At 36.7% G+C, this 22,299-nt stretch overlaps 1 protein-coding gene across 1 annotated transcript in view; it reads left to right on the top strand.

Annotated features, from left to right (window-relative positions):
- The window catches only part of ARFGEF1 (ARF guanine nucleotide exchange factor 1), an 82,983-nt gene that overhangs the window by 22,918 nt on the left and 37,766 nt on the right, over positions 1-22,299 (top strand). The window contains exons 2-9 of the mRNA XM_085221206.1: positions 2,771-2,801; positions 7,633-7,789; positions 8,860-9,006; positions 14,056-14,235; positions 16,014-16,287; positions 16,862-16,975; positions 17,597-17,769; positions 20,057-20,190. Of these exons, the coding sequence (XP_085077332.1) occupies positions 2,771-2,801; positions 7,633-7,789; positions 8,860-9,006; positions 14,056-14,235; positions 16,014-16,287; positions 16,862-16,975; positions 17,597-17,769; positions 20,057-20,190 (1,210 nt within the window). The remainder of the gene's footprint in view (positions 1-2,770; positions 2,802-7,632; positions 7,790-8,859; positions 9,007-14,055; positions 14,236-16,013; positions 16,288-16,861; positions 16,976-17,596; positions 17,770-20,056; positions 20,191-22,299) is intronic.

Below are 22,299 nucleotides of genomic sequence, written 5' to 3'. Positions count from 1 at the left end.
TGTTTGGTTTTTTATTTAAGGTTATGAAACCTGTACGTTACATTAACAGAGTTGCACAGTGCTGCTTGAAATAGTAGCATTGCTTAATTAGATTAATGCTTCCAAAAAATCTTTCCTTGTAATTGCAGTACACTTACTTCAGTTGCAAAAATTTCCATTTTCTCTTATGAATTATTGTGACCTATTCCAAAGACAATCTCTTAGATTTTAAACAGTGTAAAGAGGGCTCTAATCGGTTCACACTGGATTATTTATTTTAATTATCTTTCAAGGACTGTTGCAATTTATAAAAAAGACAATAAATTCAGATGACCTCGTGTAGTACCAAGATGGCACAGTTTGATACGTTCTTGCAGGTTAAGAATAAAAAGAGAGGAAAGCAGAGCCACTAATTCTAATATTCATTTTCAGAAATGTTGTTTTATGTTTCTCTGGGGGGAGACTGTGCCTGTCTATGCAGTGCTTCCAGGTGAAGAAATGTGTTTAAGCATACAGTTGAAACTGTTCTCTGTCTTGTAAAACTGCTGAGAACTGCTGAACACACCTGTTGTCACATCTGCTTTTAATAGTGCAGGAAGAATATTTGAGCTTAGGACTTGCTTTTAATAGAGATACTATTGTGCATGGGAGAATGGAGGGGTTGAGAACACAAAAGTGTAGCTGAAGAGCTGCCTTGTACTTCCTTAGTAATTCTCATATTCAATAATCATAATTCTTTCCATTCTCAGTAATGGCAGAGTTCCATTATAATCTGCCCCGGAAGGCAAGCTTTAAGGGGTTTAAGCATTCCAGCAGAGTGGTGCATGTTGAGGAAGGCAACCACAGTTATTCATGAAGCTTTGCATTCTGGTGTGTGTGGAAAGAGAACACTTACTGTTGTTTTTGTGAAGATTTTCAGTTTATCTTTGTAAAATCAGATTTTCTGTTTTTCAATTTTTATCAACTTTTTTTGCTGTTTATTTCCTTTCTGAGAAGAAATTTCCCAAACTAGATTTCAAGAGAAGAACACAGAGCTTTTTCCTTTCTTTAAGAAGGGTTTTACTATTCCCATTTTTAGAGGAACCCCAAAGACAAATTTTGATAGTTTTCCATCTTCAGCCTCCTTCTTTATTATTGCTTTCCACAAGCAAAGTATAAACTAACTTACAAATACATAAATATTTGTGTTGTCAGTAAAGGGTACTTGACTCCTATACCTGAGTGATCTTAAGTACAATTGTTAAATAAACTATTGTGCATATATACAATTTGCTTGGATTTTAATAATCTCAATGTAAAATGAATTTGTGTTATTAGGATTGGAACTGGTTTGTTGTTTTTTTTTTTTTTTTTTCTTGTTTCTGAGAGGAGAGCTAACAGCTGAGGAAAAGTCTTTATTCCTTTTTAGCTAATGGACTCTGTTTCAAGATAAAATTCTAAAGCAAATGGAGCAGTGTCTTCAGGCTTAAATAATACTATATTGAACTCTAAACATCTTCCTAATGCTGGTGTGTTATTTCTGGATGTTAACAAACTGAGATAAGGTCACAGAACAGCTGAGGTTGACAGGACCCTCTGTCTCCCAACCTGATCTGGCCCAGCCCCTCCTCAAGCAGGGACTGTAGAGCAGGGGCCTGTGTCCAGGCAGCTGTTGAAGATGTCCAGTGAGAGACTGTACAGTTTGTCTGGACAACCCAGGCCAGTGCTCTGTCACCCACACAGCACAGAAGTGCTGCATGATGTTCAGAGGGAACTTCCTGTGTTGCAGTTTGTGTCCATTACCTCTTGTTCTGGCACTGGGAACAATTGAAAAGAGCCTGGCTCTGTCCTCTCTGTACCTTACCTTTTACAGCCATTGATGAGCTATTTTCTGAGCCTCCTCTTCTCCAGGTTGAGCAGTCCCAGCTCGGGAATGATGTTCTCCAGTCCCTTTATTATCTTTGTTGCCTTTCACTGGACTCTATCCGTTATGTCCAGCTCTCTCTTACTCGTGAGCCCAGAACTGGACAGCACTCCAGTTGAAGCCACCCACCAGCTCAGGCTGCCCAGAGCCCCATCCAGCCTGGCCTTAAGCATCCCCAGGGATGAGGCATCCACGGCTTCTCTGGGCAGGCTGTAGCAGTGCCTCACGACCCTTTGAGTAAAGAATTTCCACCTAACATCTAATCTAAATCTCCCTCTTTTAGTTTAAAGCTGTTTTCCTTTGTCCTATCCCTATCAGATAGTGTAAAAAGTCAGTCCCCTTCCTGTTTGAAAGCTTCCTTCAAGTACTGGCAGGCTGCAGTGAGTTCTCTCCAGAGCCTTTTCTCCAAGCTAAACAAGCCCAAATCCCTCAGTGGCGTTTTTATTATTATCTGTAAAAATCCACATTTAATGAGCAGCAAAGACACTGCTTATGAATAGATGAATAGTTTTAGTATTTTGAATTTTCCTCATTATTTCTCTATATTCAAACTGTGAAAGACAGAATTGAGTTCCAGAAGGCTGTGTTTCTGCAGAAACATTTTGGGCTTATGGTGTTTAGTTGCCATGACCGAATGCAAGCTTAAATGCTTAGTATGTCATGCAGACTTGTAACATGATTTTGGTATAGTTTGCAACCAATGCAATGGAATAGTAGAAACTTTTAACAAAACTGCTTAGAACCATTTATTTGCTGTTCTAAGTTTCCAGTTCAAATGCTTGCCTGAATAGTTTTGCTTTCCAAACATTTAAATGAACATTTGATATATTTTTTTTATTTGTGCTTATGACTCCGTTTCCATAACTATGCCTTTGTTTCATTTTACAGAGGAAATAAAGACTGAAACAGAGAAGCAAAGGTATGTGGTAGTTAATATTGTCTAATTATGCTTTGTCTTCTTACAGTGTGTGCCATGCTTATTCTGAGTTGTGAATATGGGCTGACAGCTTAGAGGGGACAGATTGAAAATGGCTGGCAAGGGTAGGAATAGATGAGAAAATTACTTTGTAGGTAATGCAGAAAGAAAGCAGTGGTGGAGGGACATGAGCTGAAAAGGATTTTACATGAGTTCAGAGGAGGACAAAGGCCTGGAATGCACATAAAGGACTTGAACTGTGAGCAGGCAAGGAGAAAGAGGCTGAAATGGGTAAGTGAGAATGAGTAGAGTGGTGTAATTTGAAAAGGTAGTAGAGTGTGGAAAGGATCTTGTAAGGGAATAGGTCTAGATTTCTGTGGGCAGTTGCTCTAGAGGAAGTGAAGGCAGAAGGCAGAATTGGTATTCAGCTCCCTTCTACTGTCAGTAAGTAATGTGTTAAGTATTGATAAACTATGAATGCATTATTAGTATTTAATTACATGTTCCACAGGATCTTCTTTATCATTCAGTGTACATCATTATCCATGAGTCATGGCAGTGCTATGACTGTTCTTGCTGCTTACTGAAAGAACCAGATTAGTGGATGAGACTGATGAACTGTTCTTATGGCATTCTTATGGCATAAGAATTTGAATGCTACATGGGGACCTGTTTCTCTGCTCTGGAAATGAATTTTTCTTTTAGGCAAATAATTTAAACCACAGTTGTCAGAACTGGCTGCTAACAATTCCTGCTTTATCCTTTGGGCACTCAAGTGGAGAGCTATGGTTTTGGTTTGGGAAATTTAAACACTTCTCACTGGAATAGAAGCGAGCAAGATTTTTTTTTTTCAGATATCAGGATTTATTTAATATCGAATACACTGAACAATTTATTGTCATGACATTTCAGATTGGGAATACAAAAATTAATGCATGCATCTGATTAAGTCACTGTTCTTCAGTTCCCTCCAGTAAAGTAAAATCAATACTATCAGCTCTTAGATTGCAAATCAGATCTAATATTTGTGCAGTGTTCAGATAATGTTCCACTGAGCACCACAGTCTCAGTCAGATAGTGATGTTGTGTTCCTATAAAAAGCTTTGTTAACAGTAGAATAAATAAAGTAAAAGTCCATATTATAAAGAATTGAAAGAAAAAATAAAATTGCATAACGTGAAATATTCAGTGGGTGGTGTTTGTTCTGGGCACTGAATAAGGATAAGTAATATCTTGTCCTGCAGTTAAATGCCATCAAAAAAAGTAATGGTAGAGCTGCACTGTAATAAACTTTGGTTGCTCTCAAAGTAATGCCTCCTATTTATTTCCACAGAAGCCACAAAGAGCACAATAACACTGTTTGATAGAGCAAATTCTCAGTTACAGAACACTATTTTTCAATATAGTCAACATGTTTTTCTCTGCATTTTTGCCAGCGATGAACAAGAGCCTACATGTGACACTTGTAACAGTCCACACCAGTGGAAGATGACCCACTGTCGCCACTGCTGAAATGCAGCACCCACTGCCTCACTGTGCTCAGAACGTTTGGTCTCCTTAAACGTTCAGCAGGTGCAACTTGATGAGTGTCAGTGGGTGCAACTTTTTCTGTGTGGAGGAATTCAGTGACACACCTTTGCTTCATCAGCACTTCCATGTCAGGCATCATTTTATCAGATTGCCCCTTCTGCTGCCATCTGTCAAACAGCATCAACATGAATGAAATATTGGTGGGAAGGTTCAGCCTTTACTGCCATATCACCAATATCTGCCTCTGAGGTCGTGGGCCAGTGTAATAACATCATAGGAGGCATTACTTTCAGAGCAGCTCTTCTGAACTTTCAAGTGCTTAAATTCTGTCCAGTCAATATTTTGAGTTGCGATTTTGTGGTATGAAATGTAGGGCTTGTCTATGTGTGCTTGATAAATAGATTTGGATTTCTTCAGTGCTGTCTTCATTCTGGCAGTAGCCTTTTGCTTTGAAGGCATTGCTGGACTTGACCTGTGATTGGATTTATGCCAATCTTACCGTAAAGTCTGTTTGTTTTTTTTTTTACATACACGAGAAGGTGTTCTTTTTCTAGGTCCCCAAACAGGGAAACTTCTTAGTTTATAAAATATTCCGTTTTTGATAGCTGTAATTGAGATTTGAGTATCTTAGCGAAGGTCTTACAGTGATAAGTGGTTAATTTTTTCAGTTCCTGCTCTAGGAAAAGGCTCTTCACTTGGAATGTGCTGAAAAATAGATTATTTATACTTATTTATACTTCCCCATAATTTTGCATAGAAAACAGCTTCTTTGTTTTAGTTTGTTTTGTGTTTAAACAGGACTGGTGTTTGGCAGTGAGACAAAGGGGAATAGAAAAGGACAGGGTGATTTATGTAACCATTATACAGCAGATGCTGCCAAAATCATTTTAAAAATTCATCATTTGATGTATAGATCAGCTTGTTTCTATGAGTGATATAGAATCATAGAAAATCTCAAATTGGAAGGGACCCATAAGGATCATGGAATCCAACTCGTAGCTCCAGATAGAATCACCCAAACTAAACAGTATAGGTAGTAGTTGCCAAAGCGGGACATGTTGTGCCTTTAAATTTTGCTTCACTTCCTCTCTTTAGACCTCTCAGCGTTCTCCTAAGAGCACAGAACAGTAACAAAGATATGAGCCTAGGGGAGAAAATAAGTTCTATGGTTCTCTTCGCAGTGGTGACCAGAGCCAGGCCCACAGCCACAACCCTGTGCCCATCAGGCCGCGCTGCTGTGCGTGGTGGTACCGAATCACTTGCGCAGGGCCCAGAGAGATGTGGGGTCTCCTCCTTGGGGGTCATAGAATCATTTGTGTAAATATTAGCTGATTTTTATATTCCTCATACCTGGTAGAGCTCTTGGTGGAAGAAGGTTTTGTTAGACACAGTTTCCGGGTTACATGTTCAGATGGGAGGGGAGTTGCAGGGGGGGAAGGTGAACAGAAAACATCCAGACGAAGTAATTTCTTGGCTGACATTAAGATGACCTTTGGGTCTCTCTTCTCCCTGCTCCCTGCCATCCACTCGTTTTCATCATCAGCGAGGAGATGAATTCCTGAGTTATCTTTCCAGCCTACACCTAAAAGAAGCTTCATGCTTCTGCAGTAGCTTTCTATAGTGGGCTCTTCATTTTCTGAGTCTCATCATGGCTTATTCCTTATTTATGAAAAACTACGGTTTTGTTTACAAAGTGCCATTTTAACCTAATTTTAATGATATCAGTAGATGAAGAGCAATCTGTTCTAAGACTGTAACAAGAGATGCCATTTTTCCCTTCCTCACAGACGAGCTCTTACAGAAATTTCAGAGATTTGAGAGTGTATAAGAATAGCATTCTTCAACAACTTACCTGATTTGAGTTGTCTAAAAAAGACTCTGTCTACAGCAAAGCAATTATTGAGCAATAAGTAAAAATTATGTATCTGACTGAAGAGCAAGTCTCTGTTTTTCTTCAAGGAAAAAAAATACATATATGGGATAAATCCTTAAATCTTGAAAAGAGGAATTACTTACTAGAAAAGTAGAGTCTTAACACCAATTATTCATTATTAAGACTTGGGATTTAGGTACACCTTTAAAGTACCCAAACAAGGATTGATGTTTGAATGTGATACCAAATATTTTCGCAGGCATTTGAAAATTTCAGCTTGCTCCTTAAAAAAAAAAAAAAGCATTTTATCAGCTTGGTTAGTTTAAGGCTTTTGCTGTGAGGCTTGGGAGTTAATCTGTTCCTTGGAGATAGATACAATAAGCTCTTAGCAGTTCATTTGTGTATTTCAGCAACTTGAAAAACATCTTCATAGCCAGGATGATAGAAAAACTTCCTTGAAACAAGTGCTTTCATTTGACGCAAATATGGAGGGCCTTCATTTGAAATCAGTTAATCTATAAATTTATATATTTAAATTTATTTAAATATTACTGCAATAATTCTGTAATCCTTCGCTACAAAATACAAGGTTATGCTTTTTTTCTTTGAACGATTTATCAAATCTGTGTAAGATAGTGTAGTTTACTTTGTAGGTAAAGACACGTAGAGAGATTTATGTATTAGAGATACTGTAAGCAATTAAACTATTAATAATCTTCTTAAATGTTGTATATTACAGTCCTTTCAGATTATGAGATATGTTGGTAAGCACTGAACCCTAAAATTCTGTGGTGTCATCTGAAGCATAGCTAAAACAAAGTTTTGTGGATTTATTTTTGTTAGTTTGTTTTTCCCTCAATTTATATCCAGAATTGAAGTTTAATTGAAATTTAAGATTTAATCTCCAAAATGTATGTACTCCCTCTGAAGTACTGAACCAAACTTGTATTGTAATACAGTAGTTGTAACTTCTAACTTCCAGCATCGTCTAAACACCTAAATTTTATCTGCTCCAGTAACATAATGTTTTACCAGACTTCCACATTTAGTGTTAATTCTAGAGAAGTGATGTTGAATGAAATTCTTGTTCCCTTCTCTTCGTGCTCCACACGCTGCTCCCCCCTAACAACTTTACGTACTGTAGGGAGAGGTTTTTCCTGTTTTCAGAGGAAACAAGTTTTTATGCCTTCAAACCAGCAGGGACCACTGGATACCTACTTATTCTACAAATAAGTCAATTTGCTGTTCCATAAATAACACAGAGGTAGTATAAAAGCTATTAAGAATATTTATATTACCTTTGTGTGTTAACTTTGTAGAAGTTATTCCTTCCTAATATTAATTTTCTTTATGTTTATTTCAAAAATGTTGCAGTGGTGAAAACTATTTGTGTGATCACTTACAGCATTCTAATGAAATCATTCTGTTTAGTCCCCCTCATGGAGAAGCAAAACCTGGTTCAAGCACTCTGCCACCTGTGAAATCAAAGACGAGCTTCATTGAAGCAGACAAGTACTTCCTACCATTTGAATTGGCATGCCAGTCAAAATGCCCCAGGATTGTCAGTACATCTCTAGATTGTTTACAGGTCTGTATGAGGTTGAGTTTCAGCTGTCAAATACAAATACTGTTGATATGAAGGAAAAGTAGCAGTTATATGTAACAAATAATGTTTTTGTATTACTTTTCTTGAACTACGTACAAAAAAACAGAATTAACTGTGTATGTGACAATAGGTGAATGTGTCTTACTCTATAATTTGTATGTGTTCATTTTATACAAACTTCACCACCAGTAGTTGTGTGTTTTGATCAATTTTATGCTAATGTGCAGCTACCTGTTTTTACTTACATGTGTTTAACTTAAATTACTATCAATACCATTAATGAAGGACTAAGATTTCAGTAACTGTGGGACATATATAGTTGTCTAATTTATTTTATGCATTTTGTAATTGCAGTAAAATATTCTAAATATGTGGTATCTAGTCTCTCAAAATATTATGTTTTCAGAACTATGTTTACCGCATAGGATTTAGCTATTTTCTTATGAGTATCCGGACAGCAGTGAACTCAGTTCATTTACATTCACAGACACTCGCATACTTGGCATGCTGTCTGGTAGTGGTGCCGTGCTAACAGATAGGCGTGGAAATTTACAGATACTCTCATGCTTGAATTGATAGGACCGGGATATTGTTCATTTTGTTAATATGTTGCTTTTCAAAGTGTTGAAGACCTTCAGGGAGAGAAAATAGAAAAAAGACTAGCTCGCTAGTAGCATTTAAAAAATAAAAAATAAATAATAAAAAATTGTAGACGATTGGTGGTTTATTTGGTATTAAAAACATTTGTATGCTGACTCCAAGTGAAGACCAATCTGATACGAGGTTTTTAAACCAAATGGGATTCTAAAAAGCTCTTATCACTGAACAAAAAGCTTTAATGTTAAGCTTCTTGACAAATGTTGTGTTACAGTTGCTGAGTGAAAATTAAATAAACCTGGAGGACCTTATGAAAAACAGTCCTTTCTGTTTATTGGGATTTGGTGTGAAATGTACAGTTTTAAGAAGTGTGTGCAAATTAGAGTCATCAAATGAATTTATTTTAACAGAAAGCTGACTTTTTAAGTTCTTTTGTATGTTTTTCTCTCTTCCAGAAACTTATTGCGTATGGTCATCTGACAGGGAATGCTCCAGACAGTACAGCTCCAGGCAAAAAATTAATTGATAGAATTATTGAGACAATATGTGGCTGTTTTCAAGGACCTCAAACAGATGAAGGAGTTCAGCTACAAATAATAAAGGTACTACAATTAACCACTATCTGTAGTGGTGACAACAGGAAGACATTTATGACCTCAGAATTTGAAAGCAGAAATGTTTATTTTCTAAGTATAATGATAGTTCTTCCTTCATTGTTTGCTTGAGATGGAAGCTGTATATCCTGTGTTCCTTTCCCTACTCTCTCCCATTGCATTTTGAGTGAATTGGTTGTGTCTTAAAGTCTCATGCATTGAGCACTGGGTGAAATTTCATTCACAGCAATTCAGTGACATCTCTAATTATGAAGAATTACTGTCAAAAAATCCTGTACTGCCAGGTTATGATGATAATTAAGAAATGTTAAGATTAAATCCGCTTTGAAATTATTTTATGAAATGGAATTAAACCTGGCAGTCAGTTGTTACCATGATATCTGTGTGCTGCTCTGTCATAAGCTTATGCTTGAAAGAGGTTTAGTCTTTCTTTCTGTAGACTATGTAAATAATGCATGTGGAATTCATACAGGTGTTTCTGGTGGACTTTAGCTGTTTTCTGATTGCACACATCAAATTATGGAAACTCATTATGGGAAAATATTATGCTAAATAATCAAAGTTAGTTACTGGAAATATCATGCTCTATTCTTTTGACTGTACTCTTTGAATGTTTTTGATGTTGAGTGGTACTGAATAATACAGTAAAAGATAGGTAACAAGAATAGAGTGTTTATTGGCTTGAATTCTTGTATGTAGATATCCTGAGATGTTGACATTCTTGCAGAATGCGTTTCCTTGTCTTAGTGCAAATTAGGTACTTGTTTCTCCTATTCCTTTTTTTAGCTCCATTCATCCTTTTTCTTGACAATCAATTTCTCCAGCAGATAGTTGTTAAAAACAACTTGTTGGGTTTATGTTTCTGTATCTGTGTTTCTGTTTTGCCCAAGCACTTAAGACACTTTATCTTGCAAAGGAAAGTTTTCATTTTTATTTTCAGTGGCTGAAACCATTTTCTGTCTCCATTGCCATAGTGCCTTGTCTCCAAATGCTTTCTTATTTTTACCCTTTCAACCCTTAGCCCATTACCTGGGCCAAGATGTTAACAGAATTAATTTCCCAGCTGAAAGTGGTATCTTTGACTGCATGTGTGTCCAATGAATATACGCTATAAAAGCATGGAAGTCAGAAATCGGTAGTGAATTCTACAACTTTTAGCTTCTACCATGAGCAATAATGAAACTTAATGGTTAGTCTTATTTTATTAGGCTTCATAACTGATGTCTGTGGACCTGTTTTCTCCAGTATGATTTAGTATGATGAATAATAATCCAGTATGATGAAAGAATGGATTTCATGCCTTTTCAGAATGTTCTCTGGCAATTAATAATGCTCTCTGACAAGTTTTAATTCCAACAGGAGGTAGAAGATGTAGGACTTGGGTCTTCACCTTTCTCTGCTTGCATTCTCAAACATAATCAGTGTTCCTTTGAGACAGTTTTGTAACCAGTATCACTGTAAAACCTAAGAATCCTGCTCAGTCCAGCACTTTTCTCCCTGGAGGGTTATTTTTGTTCTGCCTACTGGAACGATGGCCTTTATTAAGTTGCCAGCTATTCTTCCAACATCTGGCCTCCCAGTCAGTGCTTCCCATCAATGCCTCTCATCCCTGGAGGCATTCAAGGCAAGGCTGGATGTGGCTCTGTACAACCTGGTCTAATGGTTGGCAATCCTTGGCACATAGCAGGGGAGTTGAAACTAGATGATCGCTATGGTCCTTTTCAACCCAGGCCATTCTATGATGATTCTTTGCTCTATGAGCCAGTGTTGAGGGAGAGTTCATACATGGTGCTATTTGCTAGCTTTTAGATGACTTTCTTATAGCAATCATAGGATGGCTTAGGTTGGAAGAGGCCTTAAAGATTATCTACTTCCAACTCCCATACCACAGACAGGGTTGCCACCCACCAAATCAGGCAGCCCACGGCCCCACAACTTCTCTGGGCAGCCTGTTCCAGTGCCTTGGCTTTCCTGATACCATTTCATGTCTGGATAGCATGTCTGTATTCTTCCCAGGCCACATATCCCTACATCTGCTATATGTATGTTTCTTCCCTCCGTTTGACCAGCAGGTTCTTGCTCAGCTGTGCTAGTTCTCTGCTGCTTCGGTTTGATTTCATCTGCTGGGGTATGGAATGCCCTTGTTTTCTCAGAAGGGTATCAGTAAGGAGCTTCTAGGCCTGATGCCAGGACATCCCACGTAATTCCTTCAACAGGTGGAATTGTACTCTCCTGAAGTTCAGGATCCCAACTCTTCTCTTCAGAAGGCCCTTATCCTTCAAGATCATTAACTCAGCCAGAGTACAGCTCAGACTCTCTCCACTCAGAAGCTCTTTAGTCTCCTCCATATTGGTGAACATCAGTTCTAGTAACCCTTCACCTCTTGGTTTGGTCTGTCCAATACCTAGAGCTGGAAATTATCATCAATGGATTCCAGGAGTCTCCTGGATTATTTGCAGGTCACTGTGTTGCTTTTCCAGCTCCTGCTGATTGCCTGCTGTTTCTCAGGGTTAGCTGTCACATCATCTGTGGTAAGGCTATACTCATCTGTGATATGGAATAAGGAGACATTATTTAGGACATTATGCAATCAGATCAAACTTTTAGTGAAAACTGTCAAGAGAGAAGGTTGCTGCCACTGGAACATTGTAAAATACCTTTATCTCATGTTCACTGGAAGTATTTCTGCTAGATGATGATATTGGACTAGAAGAAATAGCACTGAGATATAAAGTAATTGTGACTGAGATGGGTTTAAATTGCATATTAACAAATTATCCAATTAAAAAATACATATCAGTTTACAGATGTGTATAGCAGTCTGAGTTTGTTTTCTCCAGTGCCTGAAAAGGAAGGAAACCCAGTGGAGTGATTATCAGAACCTCTGTAGCCATACCAAACTCATTAACAGTTTGGTAGCTGCGAAGTAGATACTGGTCTGGAAAGAGGATTGAGTTATTCAGTGAGTTTGTGGTATTATGTTGGACTGTCAGGATGAGTGTGTGTATATGTATGCATGTTTCTTGCCTCATGATCTGCTTATCAATTGGTATGTAAGAAACCAAGCTCTAATAGTCATAATGTGTATGGAAGGAATTTAAGAAATTCAGGCTTTTAAGCCAACTAAAACAAAAGAGTGCATAATCTATCTGTAGCCTTGTCAAACTTTTCTACTAGTAAGTGTTTTCTCTTATTAAGGGATGTAAAAGACTTAAGACTTTGTATTGCAGTGAAAATTAAAATCAAACTTTATAAAATCAAATTGTTAACTACCTGAATTTAACAAGGATAGCTGTAATGAGCTGTTTCTGGCATATTGTAATAGTGCTTGGAAAAAGTAGAAAAACGTCTTCTGTTTATGGCTGAGCTCCATTTGTTTGGCTTCTATTTTTAAGTGGAGTATTTGCTGCTCGAATGTGTAAGGAGGAGCTAGAAAAGTCAGCAGTTGGAGTGTGACCATGGTAAAGAATGTGTAGGTATGTTACATGAACATACATATACGTAGGAGAGATGTGCAGCTTTTACTGTGAGATTCAGCATGTTTTAAATCAATACTTGCAAGTCTCACAAAGCCCCCAGGAACTCCTAGGAGTAAGGGAGAGTTCAGCGCAAAGCTTTATGAAAGACAAGGGATAATACAATACATAGAGTTAGGCCAGCATAAGAACCTGTATATGTAGGGGAAAAAAGGGAAGGGCCAGGTGGTTTAAATATATAAATAGATTTTGGCTTTATTTTCGTGGTACTTAATTTTGTTGCAACCTTTATTTGTCATCTTCCCCATATGATACTTTCTATTAGCAGGAGCAGAGTTTTTATAAGTTCTGTGCAAAAACTGAAGTGTTAAACAGAGAGAGGGCGAGAATTAAGGATGGTTGATGAATTTCAACTTATCACTTCCTGGTTTTCAGAAGACTAGTGAAATGTAAAAGGAATTTTGAGCAGGAAAAGAAGCAAAGTACCAGTATTTAATGAAGCTGTTTTGTACAGTTTATTTATCTCTGTCATTTTTCTCTTTAGCTAGTTTTATAGAGCTGTTTTTAATCATCTTTCTTTTTAAATAAAAGCTTTCTAGTGGGCTTTTAGGAACTACTAGTTTGTAGATTATAGCATTAGATGCTGTTTCTTGGTCATGTCATGTATTCCGTTCAGAGAAGATTATAAGTACCATCATCTGTATGTGTGCCTTTACCAATGAGAAAGCAGAAGTACCACAGGTAGAAAAAGAAGGGACCTCAAGCAACTGCATGTACAGAAGTAGAACTCAGATCTTATGAGTTGCAGTGCAGTGAGATGCATCTCTCTTTGTTTTGTTTTTTTTTTTGTTTGTTCGTTTGTTTTCCTGTTAGACTGTGCAGGGCTTTTAGTGTTCGACTGAAGAACGCACGTTTCTCCACTTTCTGGTACTGTGTGTGGACAGAGATGCTGACAATGCTGTGAGAGGTTCTGTAAAAGTAATTAGACATAATTTGAATAAGTTACACAGCACTTGAAGTGCCTTCTGTTTTTAACTACCAAGGAGAAACTTTCCATTGTGCTAGCCTTCCAGGGCTTCAAGTTCTCTGTTCCTTTCCATAAACGTTCAGTGTAATTTAACTCTGTCAAAGTCTTCAATGCAACTTTTTTCCGTCACCTTCTACTGGAGTACAGTCATCAGTGTATGCATGATTATTTGGATCTGTGCAAGGCTCTTCTGCTTCCCTTCTCTTTTTCAGCATATGCTTTTGAGAGTGTCTTTGCACTTAGTCCTCAGGTGCAATTTTAGGTTTTTATTAACAACTTGATAACTCCATTGGATACTTCTTGATGTTAAAAGCTTGTATTTTCTAGATACATTGATTAAAATATTAAATACAACATAACTGGTATGTGTGATATTCTGGGACAGCTACAGAATTCTCTGGAAAACTTAATAAACTGGAGTTTAAGATACATATTTATTTAACAAGTAATCCAAAACTGATATTTATTCATTTGTAATCTGTTTCATTGAAAAGAAAAATTCTGACTGGAAAATACATATATTTGTTTATTCAGGCTTTACTTACTGCAGTGACATCTCAACATATAGAAATCCACGAAGGAACAGTGCTGCAGGCTGTCAGAACATGCTACAATATCTATCTAGCAAGCAAAAATCTCATAAATCAAACCACAGCCAAGGCCACTCTGACACAGATGCTGAATGTCATATTTGCACGTATGGAAAACCAAGCAGTGAGTATCTCAGCATTTTTATATAGAAAGCAGCTTGAAAGTTGTGTTTGTCATTAAATCGTATGGACTTTGCTAACTTATCTATGTTTCATAAAGGATTGGTGACTTCTATTTTTCTTTTTGCATTTTGTTCTCTGAAAATGATGTTAAATGTATTTTGGAGGGAGGAGTGTTGTAAAGGGTTTAAAATTCTTACAGTGGAGCTGCTTATTTAATAAATGTGTTTGACTCCAGTTTCTATTCTCAGTCTGTCAAGAAATGGCAATCTACCTCCATAAGAGTACATACATACAGAATAATTTAGTGTTAGTGAAATGTTCAGATGTTCTTGTGATGGTATGCACTGAAGAAGTAATCCATGATTTAAAAAAACAAAACAAAAACAAAACCAACCACCAAAAACAAAGCCCTTCCCAATAATGCAATTGCATTTTATTTAGTTTTACATTTTACCATGGAATGATCACTGACAGATACTGTTATGTCACTGCAATTGTTACAAGTGGTCAGCTGGGACACTGGCATGAGTCTTGTGGCTGCTTCTGCTGATAATGAAGATTGGTGAGGCAGAGTAATTGTCCTAATGCACTTGAAAAAAGAACAACAAAAAAGTAGGTGCTCAGACTGGGAGCTGCTTGAATTCCTAGCTAGTTTTAAAAGGAGTTCTGTTGTATCATTGTAAACTCATTTTTCTTTGGGTATATAGAGTGGATTGAAGTTTGCACTTCCCTCTCAGAAGCAACTGCTTATTTGTACAGTGCAGTCAGAGATTTGGTGTGTCATATTTATAAGTAATAACAAGAGTCAACGAGAACATGAGATGCTTTGAGAAATCTGTATAGTTCCTCTATTTTTAAGTAACTTACTTAAAAAAAAAAAAAAAAAAAAAGATTGTTACTATGCTAAGTGGGAAATCTTTGTTTTTGCCAAACCGTAAGTCTCATATTTATGCAAACTGATAAGCACTTTTGCCTGTTTGGCACAGGGTGACTTTTTTAAGGGAGAAGTCACTTAAGCTGAAAGTTCTAAGGTTTCTAAGTTTTAAGTTCTAGGTGTCTACTCAGGAATTTATAGCTCCTCAAAAGATACAACGTAGAAAGCCTTAAGCATAAAGAGTAAAGGACTGTGAGCCTACTAGCTAAAATAATGATGTAAATAGTTGTAGAACTTTAGTGCACATAAAGTTCATTTGAGATAGAAAGCCAGTCCTTAGAGCATCACCTCAGAGTTCACTCTGCTTTGGTTTGACTTCAAGAATGTTGTCCTAGTCTACTGGACAAATTACAGATGCTGTTCTCTTGCCAGGGGTGCCAATCTGAGGAGCTGTGAAAATTATAAGGGTCTTTGTCTTTCAGCTTTAAGTTGGCATGATAACATCTTTCTGAGGATCTATCTTCTGCAGCTTTCTGGAAATGTAGATCTTCTTTTCGCTTTTAACTCCGAGTCTTGTGCTGTTGTGTTGTTGTTACTTTTCATGGATATTCAGTCAGTGTGCTGGTGTGTTTTTTATTTTTTTATTTTTTATTTTTTTAGCTTTTAGTTTTTCCTTTAATTAATCTTAAATATTCCAGAGTGTATCTCTTAGTGAGAACTTAATTTAAAAAAAGAAAATTAATCCCATGATATTATATTTATTTGAAATAATGCAAGTAATATTTTAAGTTTATGAAGGCATTGTGTAAGCAGAGCCTATAGAAATTTCATGTACACATATGAAGTATGTGTACAGCTCACTGTTTTGATGATAAAATTAATGTGTAATTGCAATGTATTTCTAGCTTCAGGAAGCCAAACAGATGGAAAAAGAAAGACACAGGCAACAACACCATTTGCAGCAGTCTCCAGTAAGCCAGCATGAGCCTGAGTCACCTCCGTTGCGGCATATTCCAACACAGGCTGATCAGCTGTCTAAAGAACATGAGAGAGAGCTTGACCACAACACGAATGATGTGGACAAGAACCTTCAGGAAGATATAGAGACAGAAAATGGATCTGATATTTCTAGTGCTGAAAATGAGCAGACAGAAGCTGACCAAGCCACAGCAGCAGAAAGTAATCAGTGTGTATTTCTGTTTCATGGAGGGAGGGAAAAGGTCTGTAAAAATAAAGGCTGAGGACTGTCTTTTTTTTTTTTTTTCTTGCTGTCTCCCAAACTTGGAGTCAAGCATATAGATCGTTCCTAATAATTGCCTCTAGTCCTTGTTATCATTGCTAAATTTTATCACAAGTAGTATTTAGTCTTATGTGTCCTTTTAGTTGCTTTAGCAAAGATATCTCTTTGCCCCTGTCTGATGTTACGAAAGTTTTGAGAATAACATTTCAAAGCCAGCAACTTTTCAGTGTTTAACATACATGAAAATACAGAATTGATGTATTTGTCTCCTATTGGCATAAGGCCTGTGTATTAAGTACTGTTTACTAGTTAAACACTGGAATGTTTATGCTGTGCAAATACTGTTTTCAAAACATTCAAACACAAGTTTGTTTTTCTAATGTATACCCAGCTATTAATAGATTTGTAATTGAATTTTTTAAGTAATAAATGAAAGTAAAGTATTTCCATAGTTTACAAAATTCTCAGTAATATTCTTATGATTTTTTTTATTTTATTATTATTTTTTTTAAGATCTTTCTAAAGCTGACGGAGAAACGTATGATGATGAAAGCAGTGAATGTGAAGAGAAGGCACAAGAAATAGTAGAAAGTATTGTGCAGGAAATGGTGAACATAGTAGTTGGAGGTACTATATTAATAATCTGTCTAGTTAGTAATGAATGCAGTCTGAGTCTTGACATTAAAAATTATTTTAAAACTTCTAAATATTTAACTAAAATTCATCACTGTTTAATAATATATGCTAAAGAAAAGCCATTCAGTTGTCTGACTTAGCTGTGTGTTATTTAGCTATAAAATGGGCAAGATCTCCTGCATACATTTATGCTTTCTCTATTGAATACTAATGATATTTAAGAAAAAAATCGTTTTATTTTAGTTTTGTTCCCAAATAACCTCTTCCTAAATTGGCCATCTCTGTAATAGCAGTGAAACACTAAATTTTGCAGTTTGTTGAAAAGTGTGTATAAAATCTGTGACTGTATTTCCCAGTACTTGCTGGAAAATTGACAGAATGGTAAATCTGCAGTGTCAAATTCTAAGTTGTTTTTGATTGTAATTTTCATTATTAAAAATTATTTGGACGTTTCTGAGTTATATAGAGCCATATAAATTCTGCCTTAAGATTTTTTTTAAAACACTTTTGCTTCTAGTACTTCTACTGTTCAAGTTTTAAATGTATGCTTTTTCTATTTTGTGCTCTGACTTAACATTTGTTTTAGTTTTTACATCTTTTCTTTTCTGCTAGATATAGAAGGATCTGCTGAAAGTGCAAGTGGTGATGGAACAATTGTAACATTAGAGGATGGCAGTGACAGTGAAAACATTCAGGCAAATGGAATTCCAGGGACTCCAATTTCTGTTGCTTATACACCATCTTTACCGGATGACAGATTATCCGTCTCTTCCAATGATACTCAGGTACAGGCAGGTATAAATTAGGAAATACTGAAAAAAAGCAGAACGCCTTAAGTATTGCCCAGTGATTATACAGAAAATATTTGATGTAATTCCATAAAATATTTTACTCAGATGAGTTATAAGTACTAACTCACATTCTAAACATCCTTTTAGTGCACTGTTTAAATTTATTTTTAAAAAATATTTATACTCAATGCCTATTTTTATTGTGTGGCTACCATATTTTTAGCTGCAGCATGGAACAGTGTTTCAAGAGGAGAGAATTACTCCGTTTTTCAAAATGCACCTGAGAAACAATGAAACTAGCATTAAATAGGTATATACCTATTGTAGACATAGTTATGTAATTTTCATATGCTTTTTTCACATGATAAGTACGAATTCAAAGCTTATAGCATAATGTTTCTGCAGTGATTTAGGATGAAAAGCTTTGTGTGATGGGATTTGGTTTTCATTAACAAAAAAGATCTGGAAATGCATTCCCAGTGTTGTATCAGATACCATGTGTGCAGTATCTATTGATACCAAAGTGTACTGAATAATCATGTTTGAGGAGAATAGATTGTAAGCTAAAAATGTATGCCATGTGTGCCATACAAGTGGAATATTAACATTTTGTTTATATCAGGAACAACAGCACAAAACTGCAAGATTTTAGGGCTGTGTAACATAGGACAGAAGTTTTGCTAGTGTATCTTGCTGCAGATACGAAATCAGTTGCATTCTATTGAAATGTCAAGCATTTTTTCTTGAGCTGCAGTTACTTCCAGAAAGTAAGTAGGCAGTTTATTCAGAAGGTGCCATGTTTAAGCCTGACCCCTATAGAATGATATAATCACAATTGGAAAAGATTTCCGAGATCATCCAGTCCAGCTATCTACCTACCACCAGCAATTCCCCCCAAAACCATGTCACTTAGTACAGTGTGCAAATGTTTCTTGAATGCCTCCAGTCCCCTTCCTGGGCAGCCCATTCTAGTTCTTTTGGAGAGGTTGTTTTTCCTGATATCCAACCTGAACCTCCCTTGGTGCGACTTAAGGCCATTCCCTCACATCCTCTCATTAGTTATGTGGGAGGTCAGCTTTCACCTCACTACAGCCTTTTTTCAGGTAGCTGTAGAGAGCTATAATGTGTCCCCTGAGTCTCCTCCAGTCTAAACAATCTCTCAGCTGCTCCTCATAATACTTGTTACTCATAATACTTCACTGGACATGCTACAGGGCCTCAATGTCTTTCTTGTAGTGAGAGGCCCAAAACTAAACACAATACTGGAGGTGCAGCTTCATCAGAGATGAATACAGAGGAACAGTCACTTTCCTGGTCCTGTTGGCAGCACTATTTCTGATACAAATCAGGATGCTGTGGGCCTTCTTGGCCACCTGGGCACACTACTGGCTTGCATTCAGCTAAGTATCAGCCAGCACTCTGGGTTCATTTCGCATGTTCCTGACACTCTGGTAATTGGTCTGACTTTTAAAGATAGATGTAAAGAAAGCATTGAGAACCTCAACCTTTGCCCTATCCTCATGCACATTCTGTGCCACATCCAGTAAAGGATGGAAATAGTCATTAGCCCTCTTCTTACTGTTAATATATTTGTAAAAAGTTTTTAGTTCTCTTTTACTCCAGTGGCCACGTTGAGTTCAAGCTGCGCTTTTGTTTTCCTAATTTTCTCCCTATATACTCTGAACTTCTTTGTACTCTCCCAGAGTTGCCTGTCTTCCACAAGAGGTAGACTCACTTTTTCTCATGGAGCCTCAGAAGAAATTCCCTGTATATCTACGTCAGTCTTTTTCCCCGCTGGCACATCTTACAGCACAGTGCCTTTGAGACTTCCTTCTTGAGGAGCATCCAGCCTTCCTGGACCTCTTTACCCTTCAGGACAGATTCCCAGGGGACCTTTCCTACCAGTGTCCTGAATAGTTCCAAGTCTGCCCTCAGAAAGTCCAAGGGAGCAGTTTTACTAGCCCTCCTCCTGTGCCAAGACTAGAAAATTCTGCCATTTTGTGGTCACTCAGCCCAAGACAGCTCACGAACTCCACATCTCCCACTAGTCTGTAATTTCAGGGACAGTCTTCAATGTAATTCTGGCTTTTTATTGAGATAGCATATATTATTACAGAGTTCATTCATTTTAACTGTACTGCAGAATCCTTTTTTGTTTTAGTTTAATCTTTAACTGGTTGTATTTGTATAATATCTTAACTTCTTGTTGCTAGGAGGTGGGGATTTCCCTACACAACCTGCTAATGCAGAATGGAATACTGAAATATGTTAACTTCTTTAGGAATCTGGAAATTCTTCAGGACCTACACCTGGTGCTAAGTTTTCCCACATTTTACAAAAGGATGCCTTCCTTGTATTCAGGTCACTGTGTAAACTCTCCATGAAGCCCCTATCAGATGGACCACCAGATCCAAAGTAAGTAGAATTGAGAGTTCTCATAATTAATCTTTTTTTTTAAAATTTGAAAATAAAAATAAGTTATTTAAATATTTTTGACAATACTGTGTTACTAAAAGGTTTTTTTGTACCTTTAAGAAGGTCCTTTTTGATTTTAATGCGTTTTTATATGTTTAATGAAAGCATCTGCTATTACCCATCTACTCTTCAGAAGTTTCTTAATAATACCTGTTCTTTTAATACAGAGCCTCATTTCCTTAAGTACGTTGTGTATTTCCTAGCTCCCCTGTCTAATACTTTTCATCAGTTTGTAAAGATCTTGTTTGTACCCCACCGATTTTCTCTTATATGTTGGATAGCCCTTATGTATACAGAATGCTTCGCATTGAACTGGTACTCATTATGACAAATTGGTGTTATGGTGCATTTTGTTTTCTTGCTCAGGTTGAATGCTTCTGACAGCTTTTTTTAAACTAAAACACAAATGTTTTGAAAATCTTACCCTTTGACTGAAGATATCCTATTTTGAGTTTGGCTTAACAAACTCTTTGTTGGAAAACAAACAAAAAAATGTTCTCCTTCATGGCTGAGTGACAGTATCACTGTGTCTGTTGGCAAAGAGCTTGGCTTTCCTCATGTCTTATGGAATCTGTTTGCCTCTACCTTGGTGTGTTAGGAACATTTTGTGACAATTTTAAAGAGGATTGCTTTTTCGTTTCTAACATACTAAAACTATCAAATGACCACCGTTGAAGTCAGAGGTTCAGTATTCTTTAAAATCAGCTTTACTCTTCCAAGATCTAACGTCTAAATTAGATGAATTTAAGACAGTGTATCTTAATCACTTATAGTAGTGTGGTGAGTTTAATAACCTGAAAATTACCGTGCAGTACAAATGATTTTGAAGGGTTAGTCTAGAACATTTTTCAAACTGTTATATTCTGAGGCACAACAGGAAATCAAGATATTCAGGAGTGAAGATTGGGGCATGAGGTTTTTCCTCACCCTTTATGAGAATTTGTCTTCCAGGAAGTGCCATGAAAGTCTTTTAGTTGGTACTCTGGATCTAAGAATGTATCAATTTACCAAAGGCTTTAAGGATTAACTCACTCTAGAAGGGCGGCAACATTAAGGTACTTAGCACGTCTCATTGGAATTAAATCCTTGATGTTCATTGTAGAGCTGATAAGGCTCTTCATCTAGAACAAAGTGGCATTTAGAACAACAGGGATTATCTGCAAAGGCGTCCAGAGATGTTCTGACTTTGGAGAAGTGCCTAGAATTTATCTGTGGTTCTGTGGCATTGATGGCTTTATGAATTATTACAAACATGCTGTAATTGGAAGAGAGAATAGGATATCTGTGATAATAAATAAATTATCCTCCTTTCTATAAAAATTGCTTTCCAAAGAAATTAGCTGTGAAATGTTAATGAAAATATTTTAAAATTCTGGCTAACCGGGCATGGAGATTTAGCTTAAAATCACAAGTTGACATCAAGATTGCATTCTTTGCAACTTACTGTCTCCTTTTCCCCTTGAGTAAAATAAGATGGGAAAGAAATACCCTGAAGGCTTATTTATTAGATTTCAGTCCTTAAACTTCGTAAAATTAAGTAAGCTTCTTATACTTTCTCACAGAATTAGTAAGGCCCACAAATGAGGATTGGATTATGAGTTCACACTTTCTGGAAGTAGTCAATATGTAATACTTAATTTACATTTGAAATTCTCTTTATAGTTAAATTTTTGCAATTCATTGCAAAGCACAGTGTGGTTGTGTGCCAGCAATACTCTTGATGTCATGCATGATGTCTGTATGAAGCACATTGTTACTGTGGAACTCTTGACAATGCTATAGTTGCTCAATTTTGCTAATGCCACACTTAAAATAGGCAAACTATGTATTTTTGCTGCACTTGGAGTGGAATGGGGTTAGTGATTGATAAATAGTGTGAAATAATATATTTAGAGGAAATAGATGCATTAAGAAGCAGTAGGTTAAGGCTCTTTTCATTATGGTCCTTACCTTTCTTTCCATGCTGGTGGAAACGAAGGAGAATTCCTGAAGTCACTTGTCAGTTTTTGGTAGTCAAGATTCTGTAGATGGAATGGATCTTTTAGATGA

Source organism: Meleagris gallopavo, chromosome 3 (genome assembly GCF_905368555.1).
Source record: "Meleagris gallopavo chromosome 3, MGAL_WU_HG_1.1, whole genome shotgun sequence".
NCBI lineage: Eukaryota > Metazoa > Chordata > Aves > Galliformes > Phasianidae > Meleagris > Meleagris gallopavo.
The sequence above is the reverse complement of the archived record's forward strand: the minus strand, read 5'-3'. Positions and strand labels throughout refer to the sequence as shown.